This window comes from Protopterus annectens, chromosome 2.part0, assembly GCF_019279795.1.
Source record: "Protopterus annectens isolate FY-2018-M chromosome 2.part0, PAN1.0, whole genome shotgun sequence".
NCBI lineage: Eukaryota > Metazoa > Chordata > Ceratodontiformes > Protopteridae > Protopterus > Protopterus annectens.
In genome coordinates this window covers 388,859,869-388,883,623 of record NC_056728.1, presented here as the reverse complement: position 1 = coordinate 388,883,623, position 23,755 = coordinate 388,859,869, and the positions used below count along the sequence as shown (strand labels likewise).

The window sequence follows — 23,755 nt, the reverse complement described above, 5'->3', positions numbered from 1 at the left end:
CATGTGCTTACTACATTATGACAAATCATGCTAATTGTAAGCAACCATCAAACTATAGCAACATCTGTGAGCACCTATAAAAGACATTTAGTGATACAAATACTACTTTTGTTTAATTACCTGTGCAATAAAAGCTGGAGAGAAGCTTCTATTAATTTAGCTGTCTGCTTTCAAAAATCTATTCAGTTAAAACTCAAAGGAAAAGCATTAATACCTCTAGTTTTGTTGCAAGTATGCACATAAGGTATTACAAGAACAAAAAATACTGAAAGCAATGCTGATGTCTAACTATTGGAACACTACTGCACTTTCTGTACATAGCATCTGCACATTCAAATCAAACATAAATTAAAAAGACAATGAACACACCTTTTTGATTAATTATTGCACATGTTAAATTAACTTCTGCTGAACTGCCTACAAAGAAACGTAATTTTATTACCTCAATATGCTGGAACATAAAGGGGTGGTTGCATATCTTCCTTAGTTGCATGATGGTGTTCATCAATGTCTTGGCTCCTCCTTTTCCCTGAAACATAACATTACAGTATGATTGAATACCAAATCATATGAAACAGAGCAGCAGCAAGACCCACTTACCAGCAAAAATAGACCTTACAAGCATTTTTCTGTTATATTTATCACCTGAATTTGCTTAATGATAGGAAGCACAAAAATATGTGGTAGATAGACTGTCAAGTCTAAATTGTACATTGACATGTGTGTCGTATGTGGGGGTTAAGGAAGAAAGTCATAGCAGTCTATTACAGTTCCCTATTTGCCTAGTAAGCTCTGTTGATGGTGATCTCTGCCCATGGGGGGGAGGCACTATAGGACTCAAAATGTTGCACATAAGTATTGGATGTGGATGAAATATTACCAGTGGGCTGAAGTCATACTAGCACATCCAGACATGTCTCCTTATGGTAATGTCTGTACCTGTGGCTCTCAAAGTGCCCTCAGTCGCATTAGAAATCAAGTTCACTGACACATTTCAGAGGAACTTTAGAGTAGCTAACTGATAATCCAAGGTTTTCTTGCCCTCTGCAGATAAAGATCCAGAGGGGGATTTGGAAATTTCTCTAGTCAGGTCCCTTTGAAAACTAGTGACGTGTGCCAAGTAATTCAGTACACTTAGACCGAAGGTAGATGAAGCATGTGCCCACTTCTCAAATCTGTCTAATTCCCTGAACTCCCTTTTAGGGGATGGATAGAAGAGCTTTCTTCCACTAGCTCCTTCTCGATGACAGCTGCCACTACCATGGAATCTAAGTCCGACTCCTTACTCCAGTGTTGGTGATCCCTTGGTGAAACTAAATACTCGCCTTGTTTGGGGGGGAATTAGTTCAGACACATCCATCTTCTTCTATGACCACTTAGAGATGAGCTCTGCCATCTCACTGGCAGGAAGAATCATCCAGGATGTAGATGGCCTGGAACCGAAGGCCTCAAGGTACACTTGACTACTTCTGGGAGGGGGCTTCAGTGGACCACCCACCTTTCTGTCTCATAATCTCAAGAATCTCCCCGAATGAGATGACTTCAAGGGGGGATCTGGGGGGCTCCTCCCCATCATCGAGGACAGTGTCCTCTGTGAGTGTTCAGGGGCCAGTCTATGTGTCTTCTCTTACAAATATGCTTCCAAGAAGCTTCCCTGGTGGGATGTTCTGGAGAGGACTTGGGAAGACATCTGCTAGTCCTCTATGTGGACTGTCTCAAGACTTGAAAGACCCAACATAATGGGATGAAAAGGATCAGGACAAGGGGTAGTCTTTGGGGGAGTGGTGTGGAACCATACAAAAAAGAGAAGTCGGCTCATCATACAGGGAGAGTATTCTCTCAACAGCCTTGAAAGCGGAAGCCGAAGGAGATAAAATCCATCCAGGGAGCCAAAGCAACCACCTCAAACAAACCCTGGAATTCACTCAGCTTGTCTTCAGCTGATGCTGGCAGCATGATATTCAAAGCCAAGGCTCTGAGGGGAACAGCCAGCTCTGAAAAACTTGGAGTTCAGCCTGATCCTCCAGATCTAAACCTGATGCTTTGGCTCCAAGACCCTTTAAGATCTGAGGTGGTGGAACTTTTTGGATCAGAGATGGCACCGAAGTAGAAAAAAGCCAAATGTTGGGATCTGGCATAGACAAACTTCGGATGACACTTAGATCTGTAATGCCAGAATCCGACAACTGGCATCAAGTCCATGCCTTCTGTGGAAAGATTCCTGGTTGACCAGAAACTGTAGGGAATAGGCAGTAGCCAGTGGTCTTGACAAGTGATGACTAATCCTTTCCTGTAGGAAAGGAGATCATAGCTGAGGAGAAGACGGCTCCAGACAAATCCTTGGCTCTGGCAAAGGAGGAGTTTTGGCTCCAATCAGGATCAGCTCAGAGAACAGCACCAGCTCCAATGCTTTAGAGGACTTCAGCACTGGGCATAAGCAGCAATAGCAGATGGTCAGGGGAGCATTTTCTCAGCTTTTTGGTCTTCTCTTTAGGCCCCATGACTTTTTCCCCATTAGATTTGTCTGAAGACTTCTTGGAGGAAGGCAAAGCTCCAGAATAAACTAAGCTGAGTCCTAGATGATTCTCCCACAGGGTCAGGGAGAAGTCCCATGAGAATAAGCTTGTTCTCTCTTTCAATAACAACTCAGGAGCTAACGGCAGTGCAGATAGCATACTGTTCATTTAAGTGAGCAGCCCACACACAGTACACACATTTAGAGTGTTTGCAGAAGTCTAGTATCATGTGGACGAAGTTCACACACTTCGTAAACCCCAATGGTTTATCACACATTGTAACATCAAACTAGATAAAACACTATTAAATACAATATATAGAGGTGAAAGATATTTGGGGAGTAAGAAATTACCTGTTTACTTTTTTTTATCTAACAAATAAAAAAAGAGGGCATCAAAGGCAGGAGAAAAGAAATGGAAGATATCTAATGAACTACAAAAAGGGAAGGAAGGGTAATCAAATGTTATTGAGAAGTCGCAGAAAGGCTAAAAAGTCAATAAACAACTATCTAAAAGGTATTTGTCAAAACTGTAAGTAAAACCTTCTCACAAATGACAACCTATGCCTGAGCAGAAGAGATTGGCATCTATAGCAAAGGAGTAGCAAATAAGATCTGAGGTAATATTAGGAATTGCAAGGAGTTATAGGTAAGGGGAGGAGCTTTGGATCCAAAGTCTTAAGAGGCCAAAGTCAGATCTGATGATCAATCAGTTCAGAAATGGATTGAAGAGACTACATCATATCTGGTTTTGATGTGTTGCCCTCTTCCAGTATGAAAAGTATGGAATAAAATTCCTCTCCTACTTCAGTGGGAGGGATAGTACAACTGTGTAAAATCCTACTGTAATAGTAGATGTCCTTATCTTCAGTGTTGCAGTATTCCTTACTGAAGGGATTCCCCGCCAAGGGTATCCAACGTCTGGCCAGTATACCAAAGTCTTAAGACTTTATAGATGTCGTACATCACACTTATGCTCCCCGCTCAAGGCGTAGGGCATAAAGATGATGTGCGGACGTACACAGCTGAGAACTAAATAGCCCCAGGAGGAACAATACGCCTAAGAACTAATAAGAACTTGTATCCTGAAGGAGAAAAGGAAAGGATTAGAGTAGAAGGAGAAGGAGGGAGGAAGTGAATACTGAAATAGTAAAGAGGACATCTATGTCCTTCCATATCACTGCTGCAGTACTCCTTACCAAAGGGAGATTATAAAAGCTCAAGAGGAAACTTGGGATGAGGAAGGCCTTAAACAGCCCTCAAGAAAACCATGCATGATAGCTCTGGCAAAGCCTGCCTTTGGTCTGAACATGTCTAACTTGTAATGCTTAAAGGTATGGACAGAGGTCCAAGTAGCAGCCTCAAGGATGGAACTGGTATCTAATCCTTTGAAAAAAGCACCAGAAAAAGCCACAGCCTGGTAGAATGAGCCTTTATAGAGGCAGAAAGGCTTTTCCCATGACAGGAGTAACAAAAAGAAATGGCCTTTGAGATCCAAGAAGAAATGGTTTGATTAGAAACACCCAAACCTAGGACATGGGATGGAAAGAAACAAAAAGTTGCTCAGACTTGTGAATGACCTTAGTCTTATCCAAATAATATCTAAGCTGCCTATGCAAATCCATGGTGTGAAGAACCTTCTCACTAGGAGACTGTGGAGAAGGAAAAGAGGAGGACAAATTAATAGACTGATTAAGAGACAACTCATTAACCATCTTTGGCATAAAGAGACACCCTGTCCCTATGAAAAATCATAAAGGGAGCAACAGCCATAGGAGTCTTCTATGTACAATGTTGTAAGAAAGTTGAAGCTGCAGGCTCAAAAAGAGCCTGAGTCATTTTTTCAAGAACAAAATCGATGTCCCAGGAATGCGGAACAGGCTTAGTGGGAGGTCTCATATGAAGGATGCCTTTAAGAAATTGCTTGACCTCAAACCTAGAGGTCAGATGAGGAGTTAATGGCAGACAGGCAGAAATAGCTGCAAGGTGAGCTTTAACTGAACAGTATGCCAACCCACCATGGAGCAATTCATACACGTAAGAGAGAACCAAAGGCACATCCATAGAAAGTGGATCCAGGTTATGAGCAAGGCACCAAACGGAAAATCTCTTCCATAAGGACAAATAAGATTTCCTGGTAGTGGGTTTCCTGGCCTCCTGCAGAACCCTAAGCATGTCCTCAGAAAAAAGGTACCTAAAAGAGATCAAAACCTTATCACCCACAATGTCAACTGAAGAGTGGACAAGTAAGGATGGATGAGACCCCTTGTCTTGTTTAGGTAAGTCCACCCTGTGAGCTAAGTTGTGGTGACTGCCCTTGGCTAGGTGCATAAGTAGGAGGGAACCAATGCTGTCTGGGCCAAAAGGGAGTTACCATTAAGATTTTGAGGGAGTCTCGCTCTATCTTGAGCAAGACCCGAGGAAGGAGAAGGAAGGGGTAGAGAAACATCTCCTTCCAAGAAAAAAAAAAGGGTGCCCACTATCCACGTCAGGAAACTTGGAACTCTGGTGCAAAAAAGTGGAAGTTGTCTGTTCAAGGGGGTGGCAAAAAGATATACCTGAGGAGTGCTCCACTGATGGACAATGTACAGAAACACATTTCTGTGAGGCATCCATTCATGAGCCTGTGTTATGGACCTGTTCGGAGATTCTGCCACTATGTTCTGCTCTGAAGGAGTATATACAGCCTGAAGAGTCACCTGAAACTGAAGAGCTAGATCCCAAACTTGAAAGCCAGCCTGCAAAGAAAGTAGGACCGTGTCCACCTTTGCTTGTTGATGTACCACATTACTGTGGAATTGTCTGTACAGATTTTGAGAGGACCTGGAATAAACAGAATGAAAGGCCTGAAGGGTGAAATGAAGAGTGCTCATCTCCTTGATACTGATGTGGTCTGACATCTCATGAGAAGGACAGAGACCCTGGACCCTAAGGGGACCGAAAGAGGCTCCCCAACCCATGTCTGAGGCATCCAAAAATTTTCTTGAGTTGGTACTGGGGGCTGAAAAGAAAGTCCTGGGTTGAGAGACAGCAGATGAATCCAACACTGAAGCTCAAGCTTGATACATGGAAGAAGAGGGACTAGAAAAGCAAGAGGACGATAGTGTTAGAGCCATAAGGACTTTGGGAACAAAGAAGTTATGTCTTACCATAATGTTCCATCTGTGTTGTTCATCTCCACCAACCCTTGACAGTGGGTTCGGTTCTGAACCTCAGGACTGACTCGGCCATATCTTTCAGTTCGCACTCTCCAAACTCTCCAGCTAGGCTCTACCCATAATGCTCCTCACAGAGATTACCCCAGATCAAGTTTGCCAGATGATAGTATATAGCAGAAATTAGAATGGTTAAGTAGAGATATTAAGGAGACAAGGCCATGTATAAGTCCTTAATGAAAAACTAGCTCAGGACTAAAAGATCTGCTAAGAGTCTTAGGCTGGGGGAAGGTTGGCGGGTATGTCAAGGATTGGTGAAGATGAGCAACACAGATGGAACATTATGGTAAGACATAACATCTTTATTTGATGTTAATCTTCACCTAATCCTTGACAGTGGGAAAGAATCCCCAGCTACTTTAGTCTTGGGAGGTCTAATGGAAGAATATTCCAAAGCACCACAGATCCAAAGGATGCTCAACCCCTTGAGACCTGGTCTAATTTGTAATGAGCGATGAAGGTATGATGAGAAGACCATGTGGCGGCTGCACAGATGTCATCTAGAGAAGCTCTGGCATGAAAAACAGTTGATGTCGCTACAGCTCTTGTTCAGTGGGCATGAACTGTTTTGGGAAAATGAAATCCTTGAGAGTGGTAAATGAATGTGATACAGTCTCTCAGCCATTTAGCTAAAGTAACCTTATTAACAGGATTGTCCATATGGAGAGATGAGAAGGCTACAAATAACTGATCTGATTTTCAAAATTCTTTCGTTCTGTGAAGATAAAAACGTAGCTGTCTCTGCACATTTAGTAAATGAAGTGCATATTCTCCTTTGTTTGAAAAATTAGGGAAAAATGTTGGTAACTGTAAAACTGATTAATATTGGATTCAGAGACTACCTTGGGTAGAAAGGATAGATTTGTTCTCAGTGCAACTCTATCTTTATGAAAGATCAGGTAGGGTGATTTGCATGAAAGGCCCTGCAATTCGGAAACCCGTATTGCAGAAGTAATTGCTACCAAAAATACAGCCTTCCAGGATAAATACTTCAAATGACAAGATGCTGATGGTTCAAAGGGGGCTTCGGTTAGATCTTGAAGAATGGTAGTTAGATCCCATGGGGGAAATGGTTCTTTAAATGGGGGTTTCAGTAGGAAGAGTCCCTTCAAGAAAACTTTACAAAGTTTGTGAGACATTATTGGAGAATTATTCCATCCTGATTGAAAATTTGAAATTGCAGCTAGATGAACCTCTATCGTAGAAGCAGAGCAACCAAATTAAAAAACTGTGTTTAGAAAATCTAGGACGTCATGAATAGAAGCAGCAAAGGGGTCAAGCCATTTATTTAAGGCCCATTTGGTAAATGTCTTCCACTTGCAGTGGTAGTTTTCTAGTAGCAGGTTTCTGGTGCGCAATAATGATACATTGGACCGGGGGGGGGGGGATAGAAGGATGCCTGTCAATCATGGGAATTGGAGAAGCCATGCAGTGAGCTTGAGATGTTGAAGATTGGGGTGAACAATGCCCTCTGGGTGAGTTAGCAGATCTGGAATTGGGTCCAAGATCCATGGTTTCTGTGTCACATGAGGCCAGAGGAAGGGAAACCAAACTTGTCGAGGCCAGAATGGGGCAACAAGGATTACTGTATTCGTCATCCTTTTGGCTTTATTTAGGAATTGTGAAATTAGAGGAATAGGGGGAAAGCATATAACAGATCGGGAGGCCAACTGTGGAGAAGAGGATCTCTGGGTGAGTTCTCGGGGGGGGGGGGGGGATTAGGGCGAAGTAACTTCTAAACTTGTTTGTTCAGGGGGGAAGCAAATAGGTTGCAGTAAGGTTGGCCCCAATGATGAAAAATCCTGTCCGCCACCTCAGTGTTCAGAGACCACTCATTAGACATAAGAATTGCTTAATTTGTCCGCTATCACACTGGATCTTCCCGGAATGTGCGTTACTATCAGAAAGTGGTTGGAAGAAATTGCCCATTGCCAAACTCTGAGAGCCCCTCAACATAGTGGGTAAGATTTGGTTCCGAAATATACCACAAATAAAGCATTCAGAGGGTGGAACAAAGAAGCAGCTTTAATCCATCAGTTCTGTCCTGGTACCTCGGCAGTTCGCCTTCAATGGAACACATTCAAGCACTTACAAATTCTCTTTTTATATGTTCATCAATAAAACAATTAATCAATTAATCAGTTCATCAAACATTTTTAACCCTGTCAACACTGTGACAAAATCCAACATATGTGAACATAAAATATTATCTTTTTTATCACAATAGATTTTAAATGTAGTTTCTAATAATGCATTAATTTAATTTAACTGATTCATGTCCTTATAAATTTCAGAAAAATAGTAATATATAACATATGACATACATATTAATATACACAATTAGAAAAAATGAAATAAATATGCTACAAAATTCAAATTTGCTACACTAATAAATTTCATCCACTTTCTAAATTAATTCCAACAGGAAATAATGTGTGATACCCTATAATCATCCTCTGTTCAAGCTTATTCAGAGCAGTTTTAAAATTTCCTATACACAAATGAGGTCTAGCAAGTACACTAAATCTAAAGCCTTCAATGTTACCATTATGTGCGTTACAAAAACTGATGGATTAAAGCCGCTTCTTTGTTCCACCCTCTGAATGCTTTATTTGTGGTATATTTCTGAAGAATTTGTGCTGTTGTTGCTTTAAGATTTGGTTCCCCCTTGTTTGTTGAAATACCAGACTACCGACATGTTTTCTGTCTGAATTGCAACTGTCCCTAGAGGGAGAACATCCTGGAATGCTTGCAACACTAATAGCACTACCCTCATTTCTAGAACGTTGATGTGCAAATTGGCCTCCAGTTGGGACCATGTGCCTTGAACTGTCTTTCCCAGATAATGCCCCCCCACCCTATCTGGGAAGCATCTGTGGTCACTATAGCTTGGGGAAGGATTAATGGTAGGCCCAAAAGAACTTGGTCGGAATGAAGTGATAATTTGAAGTCTTGTTTACAGTAGTTGGTAATCAATACTAGATGAGCCACTGGTTAGTGAATCAGAGGCCACTGGCTTGCTAGTCGCCACTGCAGTATTCACATATGAAACCTCACTAGAGGAACCAGAGTGACTGAAGCTGACACTGAACCTAAGGTTTGAAGGACAAGTCTTGCTGGGACTCTGTTGTTTTGGAGAATTTGTCTGACTTGGGCCCTGATACTTTGTAGCCTTGCTGGAGGAAGAGATGCAATTCCCAAGACAGTGTTTAAAAGAGCACCAATGAAATCTAGCTGCTGAGAAGGCTGCAGGTTAGACTTTTCGAAATTTACTGAGATGCCTAGAGATGTGCAAAGATTCATGGTGTAATTTCTTGCCTGTTCTAAGAGATGCCTGGTGGTAGCAGAGAGAAGCTAGTTGTCGAGGTATGGAAAAACTTGAAACTCTTGCAGTCTGAGGTGAGCTGCAACCACTGCCATGCATTTGGCAAACACCCTGGGGGCTGTGTTGATGCCAAAGGGCAGTGTTCTGAACTGGAAATGACTGGCTCCTAGCAGGAAGTGTAGAAACCTCCTGGAGCTTTCTTCCATTTTTACATGGTAATAAGCATCTTGAAGTCTATAGACCACATTCAGTGGCCTTTTTCCAAAAAAGAAAGTATGGCTTGTACCGAGACCATCTGGAATTTGATTTGTTGAACCGTCTTGTTGAATTGGCTGAGATCCAAAATGAGTCTCCAGTCCCCTGTTTTTTTGGGGAACTAAAAAGAACCTATTTGGTCTGGTGGGACTTTTTGAATGACTCTTTTTTTGAGCAGTGTCTGAACTTCAAAGACTGCTGTTTCCCTTTGACTGGGTGGAACATCTGGGAGTTTTTTCTGGGATATGGGACTTAATGATAGTGGAATTTGGTAGCCTGTGGATATTATTCCCTGCACATATTTGTCCGAAGGTATTAACTGCCAGGCTGGTAGGTGCAGGGATAATCATCTCCTGACTGCCTCCAGAGGAAGGCAATTCGGCATCCATTCAGGGATGCTGATAGGAAGTTTCAGAGAAAAATACTCTGGATCCCTGATTCTGAGGTCCATTTCTGGCTCTGGGGTGGCGTCTTCCCTTGCTTCCTCCTCTGCCCCAGAGGGAAGTCTTTACCTCATGAGTCATGGAAAGGCCCCTTGGATTTTCTAAACCATAGTTTCCCACTCTTTTGGTTTCTTGAGTACAGTCTCTGAGGAGTGGAGAAACGTATGCCTACAACATATAGGGTTTTACCGTCTTGCTCACTTCTGGCAAGAGTGTCTTTAACCTTTGGACCAAAAAGGGTGGATCCATCAAAAGAAGCGTTGAAGAATGACGCTTTAAATGGCTCCGCAAAGTCGCAGAAGAGCATCCAGGAGTGCCTTCTAATGGCTATACCTGAACTTGCTGCTCTGGTCATACCTTCAGCTACATGCGCAATGAGCCTCATGGAGGAGTTAGAGATAGCATCTAGGGTTGCAAGCTGAGAGGAAACTTTGTCATGGACCTCTTCAGCCATTGCTCCTGACAGAGTATTTGAAAGTTCTTTAATCAAATCTCTCTGTAATCTGGTAAAGTGTGCCATATAATTCAAGGACCTCAGAGCGAAGGTCGATGAAGCATAAACACGCTTCCCAAATCTATCCAACATCCTAGACCCCTTGTTAGGAGGGTGGATAGTAGGACTCTCTTCACTGAGTTCCCTCTAGATGGCAGCCGCTACCACCATGGCATCAACAGGAATTCTCTTAGACCAATGTGGTTCTTCCTTTGGTGCTGATAGTACACGGTCAGGTCTCTATGAAGTTGGGCATCTTCCACACCCGCTGAGCAATCAGTTTGATAAGATTGTCAGCGGGCAGAGAGATGCAAGAAGTGGAGGGTTGGGCACAAAAAGCTTCCAGGTATACTGATCCCTCCAAGAAAGGCTGGGTGGACGACCAGCCGCCCCTCTGCTTCAGGATTTCCAGGATGTCCCCGAAGAAAACATCATCAGGGGGTGACCTGGGGGAAACTTCCCCTTCATCGAAGTCAGTATCTTCAGTGTAAGACTCTTCTGGGGAGTCAGGTGCTTCCTCTTGCACTTCCACTTCGCAGGGACATCCTCGGGGGGATGTGTCAGGGAAGTTTCTGAAGAGGAAACCACTAAAGTGGGAGTCACCTGGGACTTTTGTGCCCTCTGTCCAGGGAGTGAGACTAATGGTAGCTTATGGCAAGGACTGAGAATCCCCAATGGATGATGCATTCTCCATCATTTGGAAGGCAGGACCCCCATAGAGGGATGGGAGCCTGGAACTGAAATAGACTGCTTCAGAACTGGGGTCACACCCTGCACCGAGGAGACCACCTCTGGAAACAGAAGCCTGGGTCGACACTACAAGGGCTGAGGCACTGAGAGACACAAAAGGCTCCAAAGGAACCAAAAAGGTACCATGGATCTTGGACCCAATTTGAGGGTCCCGAACTTGGGAGGTCTCTGGTGCCGAAGGCTTGGAGATACTCAAGACGCTTCTCTGAACCGCAGACAAAAAAACTATCGAAACCAAGTCAGTTGGAGCCGGGAGTGTCGGAATCAAAGACTCCAAAGGCTTATCTAGAGTTGGAAGAGGAGGGTATGAAGGGGTCATAGGATGGATAGTTTCGATGCTGGTTTGACATGGAACTGAAGGTAATCCTCTCACCACAAGTAGCTGATCCACTAGCCTCATGATATCAGCTTCCGATAGACTCTTAGTAGACTTCACCGAAGCCATGGAGGGAAATCTGGGTGGTCTCACTCCCAGAAATGGGGTTTCTCTGAAAGGGTCTACAGAAGGGGAATAGGAATTTCTTTTGAGCACAGGGAGCCCCAGTTGCTTAGGTACCGATTGATCTGTTGGTACTAATTTGGAGGCTGTCGGCTTCGAAGGCAATTTTGTCGGTGAAGATAGGTACTCTGGTGCCGATGAACTCTTCTGTGCTGAGGAAGTTTTTGAGATTTTCTTAGTCAGGTCCAAAGCACTCGGAACCGACGATGATCTTTTCTTCGAACCATGGGAGGAAGAAGCTTCTGCAATACTAGATTTCTCCTTGGAACCAGAGATGGCCTTGTCAAAAGGAGATTTTAAAAGCACTTTCAAAATTAGTTTGCTTTTTCGCTCAGTCAATGTTCAGGTAGAGAACCAGTGACAAATCACATAATTTTCTTGCAGATGAATCCTGCCAAGACAGTAGACACATAGAGTGTGCCCATCTGAATTGGGCATTTTACCTTACACTTTCTACAACGCTTGAATCCTGAGTTTCCCTTGGAAGGTTTTGAGGGAGACTGTTTTTGGTCTGCGATTATCAGCAATAAGGAAGGAAACAAGGAAAGATTTTTTTTTTTGTTTTGTTTTTTTTTTTAAGTAAAGGGAAAAAGATGAGAGAGATAGGAAATTAATACCAGCTATGGTATTAAGAGGTACCTTATGGGTAAAAAGATAAAAAAGATTTACCAACTATGGTAAGGGACAGATTACCAACAGTAATGGAAAAGAAACAGAGTTAATTAGAAGGGAGGAGGAGTGGGTAGAAATACTACGAGAAAGAATCGCTAAGAAAGGTAGAGAGTTTAAAGAAAATTTGAAAAACACTTACAATTTAATTGCCAAAGCTCGAGAGATGGAATGAACATGTCTGGTCTGCAAAGCAACAAACGAGATCTGGGGTAATCTCTGTGAGGGGCATTATGGGTAGAGCCTAGCTCGAGAGTTTGGAGAATGAGAGCTGAAAGATACGGCTGAGTCGGTTCCGAGGTTTGGAACCAAACCCACTGTCAAGGATTAGGTGAAGATTAACAACATCAAATCACTGTAGTTTCCTCATACGGATCCTAGCTAGAAGTACCATACAAATGGTGGAGGCCATGAACCCTAGAGCCCTGAGAAACGCTATGGATGTAACTGAAACTTCAGGAAGAAGGGACTGAAAAAAGGCAATCAGAGAAAAGGCCTTGGGAGGAGGCAGGCATGCAGGCCAGTACAGGGATGGTCTGGAGCCTACAACTGAGAAACACATGATTTTGAGATGGAATCAGGACTGACCTCTGTAAGTTTATTGTAAACCCTAGGCTTTGCAAGAGACAAACAGTATAGTGGAGGTGCTGAAGCAAGGTCTTGGCGGGAGAAAGCCTGAATGAGTAGGTTGGCTAGTCAAGGAACGATCTGAATTCCTATCATCCTGCAATTAGCAATCATAGGAGCAAGGCACTTGGTGAAAATGTTTGGGGCAGTAGAAAAGGTAAAGGGCAAGCAGAGAACTGAAAACACAACAGAGAAACATCAAACCTTCCTGAAAAGGGGATGAACATGAATGTGAAGATAAGCATCTCTGAGATCCAACGAGATCAGGAAAGCTTGTGGAAGAAGAAGATGAAACAGGATCTGAAAGGATAACATCCAGAAGGAAAGGATCTTCAGAAAGGTGCTGAGCTAAGACAGGTCCAGAAAGAGTCTCCAAGTACCTTCCTTCCTGTGAACCAGAAACACACTGGAATAAAACCCCTTCCTCTACTGGGAAGGGGGGGAAAGTCTAAATGGTGCCCTGACATAAAAGGCCCTGGAGTAGTTCTGGAGAGAAAGGTTCATAGGCAGGTACTAGGCTATGGCTCAAGGGCCTAAGTAAACCTAGCCAACAAGGTTCCCTGACTTACTCCACCCAAGAAAGTTATTTTCCTGTGCCCCTGTCGAGCAGAGCCACAGGAGTGATCCCCGGGGTGTATTTCCTATTTCCCATCCACTCGTCAAGATTTTTCTTGAAGAGTGCTAATGAGGAACTTTGCTTGACATAGATGGGTAGCTTGTTCCAGAGTATGGGAAGTCTCTGGGACAGGAATTTATCCCTCCAGCATGTCCTGTCTATTGTGGTGACAAGGTTTAGGTCCCTAGAGCGTGTAGCTCAGAGGGATTGGGATTTCTTTAGGTGTAGCATTTCCAACAGCTCTGGGTTTGACATAGTTTTGTATGTTAGGCAGAGATACCTCGGAGTAGGTGATATGCTACGAAGTAAAGCTGGAGTTTTTTCAGACGGTCAGTGTAGGGTATCTGTTTGAGGCCAGTAATCCTCTTTGTGAGGTGTTTCTGTGGCCTTTCCAGCTGCTGCAGATGTCTTGTGAGGTACATTTCAAAAGGGGCATTGTACTCTATAATGGGTCTAATGAGTGCCGAGTACAGGGGAACAATGACCTGTTTTTTCCTGGATGAGAACTCTTTTGCGATGAGGTGTGCCACATAGAAGGATTTCCTGACAACTGTGGCGATGTGATTATCAAAGGAGAGACTACTGTACACCTGGGTCCCAAGGTCTCTTATCACACATTTGGCATTAAGTAGACTGCTGCCTATGTGGTAGTTCATGGGTACAGACTTTTTACCAAACGGGATGCCAATGCACTTTTTGGCATTGAGCTTGAGGCCATGGCTCTGACACCAAGCATCTGTCTCAGTGAGGCCCTTCTGTAGGATGTCCACATCATTTGGCAACTAGACTATGGCTCCTAGTTTGCAGTCATCTGTGAACTTCATTAGCCAAAGGCCTTCTGTGTTAGCCTGTACTTCAAAGAAGTAGATACCAAACAGGAGAGGTCCCAAGACTGAGCCCTGTGGTACTCCACTTGTCACTGGTTTGAAGTTAGATTTGGAATCTGCAACTTTTACAGTGTGGGTTCTGTCAGTGAGCCAGTTGGCAATCCATCCTGTGATGTAAGGATTTATACCTAGTTAAGTGAGTTTAGCTATAATTCCAGAATGGGGGATGGCGTTGAAAGCCTTGACGAGGTCAAGATAGACTGTGTGAACCACCTTACCCTCATCTACGGCTTTGGTGACTGCCTTAAAGAAGTCGATCAGATTCAGGTTGTATGACCTGCCTTTCACAAACCCGAAATGGGTGGGGTCCAGAGTTTGGAGGTTACCAATGTCTTTGTTTATGAGTTCCATGATGATACATTGCATGGCCTTACAGACCAGGCTAATATGGCGATAGTTCCTGGGATCAGTGGTGGCTCCCCCTTTGTGGAGTGGGGTAACTGTTGCTGTGCGCCATTCAGTGGGCACAAAGCCTGACGTGAGGCTATGATTGAACATGGTGCTTAGGTGAGGAGTCAGTTCGTTCTGAAGTTCATGTAAAATGCAGCCTGGGATGTTGTCCGATCCCATGGATGCTGTGTTTTTGGCTTTAGAAAGTGCAGCTTTTACCTGCATAGTTGTGATTACAGGGACTCTGCATTCTTACTGTATGTATGTATGTATGTATATATATATATATATATATATATATATATATATATATATATATATATATATATATATGGGCCCTTTAGGGGGTGAGAGGGGGGTAAAGGTAGCACTGAACCTATCTACCAGGATGTTGGCAATATCAGTTGGTTCTGTAATTTTCATGTCATTGTGCTGCAACTCAGAGCAGATCTGGGTGTTGCCATTGAGAACCTTGACACAGCTATAGAATGCTTTGTGGATGCCCTTAGAATCAGTGGCGATTTTGTTTTTGTAGTTAGCTTTGGAGGATCTTATAAGGGATCTCAGCTTCTTATTCACTCATGGGATTTTACTCTCTTTTGCAACAGTTTCTTCATTCTGTTGTAGAGTTTGTTTATGGCAGGGGACCACCAGATTGGGTTCTTTTTTTTGGAGGATAGCGTCTTGGTTCTGTTTGAGATAGCACGATCCATGCACTCGTGTAAGTGCTTATAGAGTGCACATGTGTAGCATTCAGCAGTTGTAACTGTATTGTCCATCTGTATGGGTGTCATGAAGTTCGCACTTCTGCCTTAAGCAGCATAAAGTTGGCTTTGGAGAAATTTTTTACTGTGGCTTCCTTAATGGTGGGTGGGGGCAGGATGTGGATATCTAGAGTGATTAGCTTATGGTCGGATCTGACCAACGAAGAGTCGGACTTCAGGTGTGGAACACCGGTCACTCATGTTGGTAATGACTAGGTCTAGGATACTGTTGCCCCTGGTCGGGGTGTGGATAAGTTGATCCAGGGCACTGGAATTTATGAATTCCAGAAAGCGTTGAGCAAAGGAGTTGGTACACGAGTAGTTTTCCAAGTTAGTGGTGGGGTAGTTGAAATCGCCCATTATTAGTGTGTTTGGTTGAAACCTAATATTTTCCAGTATATCAAGAAAAGAGGAGTGGGAATCGTGGGGCATGGTGAGGGATCTGTAGCAAGCTACAATTTGGATTGCAGTTTTGCCCAGAGTTAGTTGCACTTGGATAACCTCAGATGCATTATGCTGAGCAACTAGCCTGGAGATGTGGATACCCTTAATGAATATGGACACACCTCCGCCTTTGGTGTTCCGGTACAGGTTAGAGAGCCGAAAAGTGTGGTATGAATTATAGCCTGGTAATGCAGGGGTGGTCTCTGGAGCCTTGAACCAGGTCTCAGTCACTGCACAAATATCAATGTTTTCCATTTTAAGGAGTGCCTCGAGGGAGTGCATTTCAAGATTTAGACTTCTAGCATTGAGTAGCATTACCCTCAGTTTTTTGCTTGCCTGTTCCCTTGAACCAGGTCTCAGTCACTGCACAATTATCAATGTTTTCCATTTTAAGGAGTGCCTCGAGGGAGTGCATTTTGAGATTTAGACTTCTAGCTTTGAGTAGCATTACCCTCAGTTTTTGCTTGCCTGTTCCGGTTATGGTCATGAATTTGTCATTTGAACCTTACCTAAAAAAGGCACTATAGGGGTGGCAGGAGCCTTAGCCAGTATCCAGAATCCCAAGGGTGACAAGTGCAGGCCATCTCTGGAAAAGCATCGTGGTCTGTCGACCATGTTGTTCCAGGCAGGCAGATACTGGATCCCTTTAGAATGCCACCAGAAGCTTGGCCAATTGTTGAAGTCAATCCTTTTGTCCTTGTACTGCGGTATCATTCTGGGCGATGGCAAGATGCTACTCGGGGCTAGGGTCATACCTGCCTGTGCTACAAGATCGGAGAGCTCTTCCATGTCTCTTTTCATGTAGTCTAGGAAGGTATGTCTCAGGTTGTTCACACCAACATGGTCAATGACAGAGTCATATTTGTACTTGTTGTGGAGTGACCTAAGTGAGTTGGTTATGTGTCGGATCCTGACACCCGACAGGCAGGTGACAGTAACCATCTCCATGTTTAGACTGGGACATCAGTGTGCCTGACTATAGAGTCACCTATGACTAGTGTGTTGGGTACGTTGTTTTGCCTTATGGGCTGTGGTTGAGTGGCACACTGAGTCTGTGGGCTATGTGTCATTTGGGTTGTGCTGGGGGAGGAGGCTGCTTGCGTTTCTGCTTTGGAGGTCTCTATTGTTTGATTGAGAGCCTCTGCAAATGTTTTTGTGTTTCTATGTGTGGATTTTGGTGGTGTAGGTTAAGTGGGACAATGTGATGAGTGTGGTGTGGTGCAAGTGTTTACCTTTTCCTCTTGACTGTCAAGTTCAGTCTTGGTTGGAGAGAGCTTTACCTCCAGTTTGGCTAGATAAGTACATCTCTCACAGGTTGTAGTGTTGGGTGGTAGGAGGAGAGGGTTGTCTGTGTACATGAGGCAACTGCTACATTGCCCCAAGATGCCCAGATTCATCAGATAGACAGGAGAGAACACTGGGAGCTGACCCTTGGACATGCCTGAATAAAAAACTATTTTCTTCTAGACAAGTGAGGAAAGTGAGTACAAGAGCTGTTTTTCTCTAAGCAAGTGAGGACAGTAAGTACAAAAACTGTTTTCCTCTAGGTAATGAGGAAGGTTGAGTGCTGCAGTAATTAGTAGCTTATTTAGTGTTTACAACAAATTCTGAACAAGTGCTGAGCACAAATAAGCAAATTCAAGTGCTAAAACTAAGAGTCTATCTGAACTAGACTAGTTACAGGAAAGAAACAAATGAAAAATGCAGGGTTTTAAATCAGAAAGATGAGAGAGAAGGAAAAAATTGCCCAAACGGCCAATAACTACAATTTCTGGGCCAGAAACCACTCCTTATGTGGCAGATAGGTTACCTAGTGCTTACCACTCCCACTGAGAAGCTAGCAGGCTTCCCTCCAACACAGACAGGCTTGGGGGGCTCAGAAGCTTACAAACAGTCCTGGGGTCTATATTAAAAGAATGAACGTTTACTTACCCGAATACCTAAACACCGACACGTCTTCATCGAATTGCGAAAACATCGATCGTCTAGAAGAGCAAAATCCGAAATGTCGAGTCATCATGGTTGCCTTCAGTCAATTACATAGCAGGAATCTCCCCCCTATCTGCGGAATCTGCCTCAGACCCTCTGAAATGCTCAGTGAAGGTCCCTCCTCAAAATCTGGAATGGATGTCTGCAGAGCCTCTGAGGACATGCGAGAAGTCAGATCCATATTGGCCTCCAATATGGTTGCAGCAGAAGAATCTGACATAACAATCAGGAAATCCTCTGGGCCTTCACCAACCTGAAGAGAGACAATTAGGGCTGGCGGGATAGCAGCCGAATCAGACCTGACTCTTTTGGCCTTTTACATGGCAGGTGGCTGACCTTCAGGATGGATTCTGCCATAGCACCCTGCCCCAACAATTTAAGATGGTGGCTCTCCAGGTAACTAGACAAGGAAGAGGAATAACTACAAAGCGTCTTTGGGACAAACATTTGGCATACAGAACACTTTGTATGGCTGTAACAAGCACAAAAACAAAACAGACACTGTTTGTGACTATCCTTATGGGGAATCTGCCTCCCACACTGACTTTTCCCCTTGTTGGATGACATGTAAACCCACAACACTGATAAAAAAAGAAAGGATAAGAAGAAACCCCAATGAGGTACTTATCTGAAACACGGCTTGGTAAACAGCACAGAAAAAGGAGAGTTCAGACTGACAATCGATGGCATTTGGACTGGTGGCAAAGAAGATCTGAGGTATGTATGTCCATACATCATTTTTACGCCCTACACTTTTAGCAGGAAGTATATGCGTGATGTATGACATCTATAAAATCATAAGGCTTTGGTATACTGGCCAGACGATGGCCTAGCTTTGGCAGGGAATCCCTTTGTTAAGGAATACTGCAACACTGATATGGAAGGACATCCACTGTGCGTCTTCTTTTTTTTTTTTTTTATCTAGTGGCTGATTCAGAAAGTACACTAAGTGTATTTACTGTTAATACGATACACAAGTTTAGACTAGGCTTGCATGTACCATCAACTTTTTACATCAACTAAATCATTAAGTTCACCAAGACTTATAATGACACAGTGTACACTCTTACTGTACCCAGAAGAATAATTCTTGCTTAACAAGTTCACTATTTTCCCCAGGTGTGCTGTACCATCAGCAAGAATAGTGTCAGCTAACTTTCAAAGCCAAACAGTCAACTGTATCTAGCCCAATGGTATAAGCATTGAAATAAGCCTCTGCGCATATGGTAATCCCCCCTCTGCTAGGCCATGGGTTAGGTAATTATTGTAAATAACTGAAAAATATAATTTACATAGTCAGATTACACACCTAACTAACTTTGTATGAGATATGTGTTTATGTTTATTCCAGGAATACCAGGTAAGCAGGACACTGAAATTCCCAAATAAAATGATCGGTGCTAATATATAATGCCATGTTAAATTTGCTTCTTGCTATAAATTTAAGAACTCACAGCACTGTAGCTGCTTACTAACACTGTTATGTGTGCTTACAGGTGTACTACATACCTTGCTGGAAACGGGTGTATATCAGAAGTCCAAACACTCACAAGTCTGAATGCCGTAACTTAGAACTGGGAAGTTCGAAGTCTAAAAATAACGATGCCGCGGAACATCGAATTCTTTCCCAGGGAAAGAATTCGGTGGGCCGGTTCTGTGGCTTTGCTATTTCCTCCACTGTGGTGCGATCTCAGAGTTGGTATATTTAAGTAGGGGGGAGTGTGGGGGCACAGACCCCCCCCCCATTAGAAACTGTATTTAGTGATGGTGTTTTTCCGCATTTTGTACCAGTACAGCAATTTTTTTTTTCTCTGGGAAAAAAACGCTGTTCTGAGTGTTTGGAGTATTCAGTTTTCAAACTTTTGGGTTCGATATTTGGGTTCCTAGTAGAACCACGAATGCTTGAAATTTCGAATGGCATATGGTCGACACCATATGATAGAAATTTCAAGCATTCGAAGGTTAAATGTAACAGTGCCGTTCAGTGCAGAATGGGAGAATTTCCCTTTTCTGCACTGAAGTGCGATCTCGGAGTTGGTATATTTAAGTAGGTGGGTTGTGCGGGGTGCAAGGGGGCTTGCCCCCCTGCCTGCACCGTTAAGGTAAGTTTTTTTTTTTATATATATTCAAACTTTTAAACTTCGATCATATGTTGTCGAACATATGGGATTTGAAGTTTAGAAAGTTCGAATATATAAATTAGACCCCGGTATTTACATAGTCGAAGTTTTGACACTTTGACTATGTGATATAGACCAGCTGGATACTCACCTGGCTCGCAGACAGGATCCAAGAAGTCAAGAATGCTAAGACCACTTCCACCAAGAGACTGGTCACCAGCACAGTACGCCAGGACTCTGTGTTGGGCCCCCTCCTGTTTCACATCTACTTCTCGGAAGTCAAGGCAAATCTCAAAGGTCTATGGCTCACCAAGTCCGCAGATGGCTGCAAATAGGGAGCTATCACAGATTCTCCCCATGACACAAACATCCTACAAGACAGTCTAACAAAAACAAATAAATGGTATGAAAGCCACGGATTTGCAACAAAATGCATTGCAGTGCCTTTTGGGAAAGTGTCAACCCAAGCTAATTACTACACTGATAGAACACCTCCAAGAGCTGACCCAACAGTTAGGGATCTGGGAAAATATGTAGACCATAATCTGACGTACGACCAACACGTAGCCAGTACAAGAAGAAAAGCATTCTATGTCACCCAGCTCCTACGTAAGGATATGGCATCCAGGCCCAAGGAAGTAACAGTACCACTCTACTCAGCCCTTATTAGACTAATCACTGAGTACAATGCCCCCTTTAGCATGTACCTAGCCAGGCACTTGCAACAGCAGGAATGCCCTCAGACATTCATCACCAGGAGAATCCAGGGTATGAATACCCTGCCCTACATAGACTGCCTTAAGGTCCTATCTCTGTACTCAAGTCTCCTACAGGTAACCGACAGAGGATCTATACCTAGCATATAAGGTGTCCCTGGATCCAGCTGTGATGGATCTTTTATACACGTGCAAAAGAAACACCACCAGGAACACTAGATCCAAGAACCTGAACTTTATCTGCAACATTCTGGCTAGGCTTATAAATGCCTTCGGGCAGATAGCCTAGTACCAACCTATGAACATAAACAGAACCTGCTGGATTGACCAATATGTGTCTCAAAGGATCTCAACCCTATGGAGTAAGCTCCCCATCTACGTGAAGGAGAGATCATTGCCGACCTTGTTTGAAAGTAACCTTGATCAATGGATGGGAAACTGCTAATTCACCCCCAGACTAACCCCCATGTCTTTGATGGTCAGAGGTTGGCAGTAAGTAAAATGAATCCTCAACTAACATAAGCCTTTGCTAACTCTTTATCAACATAACCCACCATACAGGCATCCACGGAACTCGGACAAAACTGGGTTGGGTTACATGATTAGGCCTATACTAAATAAGAGCAAAATCACTAAAATAATATTCAGATGGTCTTTCTTCAGTGCGACTGAGAAGGTTTTGAGTGTATTGCTTTACAGTTTCTTTTTTTGGCAGTTTTTTCAGATACATATACATATCTATAATATATACATATCTATAATACACACACACACACATATATATATATATATATTTATTTATACACACACACACACATATACATATATATATATATATATATATATGTATATATATATATATATATATATATATATATATATATATCAATAAAGCCAAACCCCACTAGCTATGTTTAAGTCTATTTATGAGCAAACTCAGGCCAATAAAGCCAAACTCCACTAGCTGTGTTTAAGTCTATTTATGGACAAATTCAGCACAATAAATAAGGCCAAACTCCACTAGCTGTGTTTAAATCTATTTATGGACAAATTCAGACCAATAAAGCCAAACCCCACTTGGACTGAATTTGTCCATAAACAGACTTAAAAAGAGAAAAGTCATGGACATTCAGAATTGCCATATAGCTGAAACACCTGATGTCCTTAAAGGGTCATTTGCATTTAACCCATGTTGCCTCTAATACAAGTGGTTTAAGGAATCACACAGTGGAAAGTCTAGCTTTGCTAGATTTCTCTTTAGCATACGATAAACACACACATATATATATATATATATATATATACATATATGTATATATATATATATATATATATATATATATATATATATACACATCTATATATATATATATATATATATATATATATATATAGATATATACACATATATACACACACATATATTTAAATGCATGTATACATATATGTACATTGCATACGTATACAATAAAATTCTGGTGTTAGAACAAATCTCTTGTTTTATAGGTGACGTCAACTCTTTGCTGAAAATTAAGGATTAAGATGGCAACTGTAGTGCGGATGTGTTTCCAGGATTCAATGACAATTTAAATATCAGATGTGTCCTTAAATGGAATTGGTAGGAAATGATCTCATAGTTGCATTTTAAACTGATTGGATGTACTTTTTTATATATACCGTTTCAGTTTAATTGACACTTTGTTTCTGATGAAGTTTTTTTTAATAAACTGAGAACAAAAGCAATCATATATACACATACAGATATATATATATATATATATATATATCTATATATATATATATATACATACATCTATTTCTAATATATATATTCCTCTCTCTCATATATATATTCCTCTCTCTCTCTCTCTCTCTCTATATATATATATATATATATATATGGATTCATAACACTGAAAACACACATCATACATATACTGAGTTTAAACAACATAAATCATAGCACTTTCCATCAAGTGTAAGCAGGGGGACAAGCCCCCCTGCGCCCTGCCCTACCCCACCCCCACACCCCTTGCTACTTAAATATATCAACGCCAAGATTGCAAAAGTGCAATCTTGGCGTTGATATATTTACGTAGCAGGGGGGCTTGCCCCCCTGCTTACACTTGGTGGAAAATGCTATGATTTATGTTGTTTAAACTCAGTATATGTATGGTATGTGTCTTCAGTGTTTTGAGTTTCAGTGTTTTGAGTTTTCAAGATTTTGAAGTTTCAGCGTTTTGAGCTTTTAGTGTTATGAAGTGAATCTCTCTCTCTCTCTCTATACATATATATATATATATATATATATATATATATATATATATATATATATATGGGTCTACTTCACTTGACTGAAAGCTCACTAGACAAACACATTTGAAGGAGCACACTTGATTGAAAGGTCACTTCACTGAAAGCTCACTTGACTGAAACTCATTTTGTTGAAAAGTATATGCCCTTTTCCACCACTGTAGTGCAATCTTGGATTTAGTATATATAGTAAGGGGGGTGTGGTGGGCACAGCCTGCCCCATCTATTTTGTACATTTTAAATAATTTACATGATACTTACAACTATAATGAATAGCTCTTTTTAGAACACAATATATACCCAAACTATGTGGGGGGCTAAGCCCAGCACCCCCCTTACTATATAAACTAACTCCAGGATCGCACTACAATGGGGAAAAGGACATATACCTTTCAACGAAAAGAGTTTCAGTCACGCGAGCTTTCAATCAATTGTGCTCCTTCAAATGTGTTTCAGTCTAGTGAGCATTCAATCAAGTGAAGTAGACACATATATATATATATATATATATATATATACATGTGCGTGTGTGTATATATACACACACACACACACACACACACACACACACACACACACACACACACACACACACACACACACAAAAACAAAAAATCGAATGTACACATGATGAAATAAATGAAACACTGAAGAAGTATATCAACTCAGATAACAAAAGGCTGAAGTTTTAACTGGCTACTCAGATGATCTGATAAAACTGTAAC

At 42.2% G+C, this 23,755-nt stretch overlaps 1 protein-coding gene across 2 annotated transcripts in view; it reads right to left on the bottom strand.

Moving 5' to 3' along the window:
- LOC122793098 (probable global transcription activator SNF2L2) overlaps nt 1–23,755 on the bottom strand; it is a 2,696,898-nt gene that overhangs the window by 819,332 nt on the left and 1,853,811 nt on the right. For both annotated transcript variants that reach the window (XM_044060828.1, XM_044060829.1), the window contains exon 22: nt 443–529. In XM_044060828.1, the coding sequence (XP_043916763.1) occupies nt 443–529 (87 nt within the window). The remainder of the gene's footprint in view (nt 1–442; nt 530–23,755) is intronic.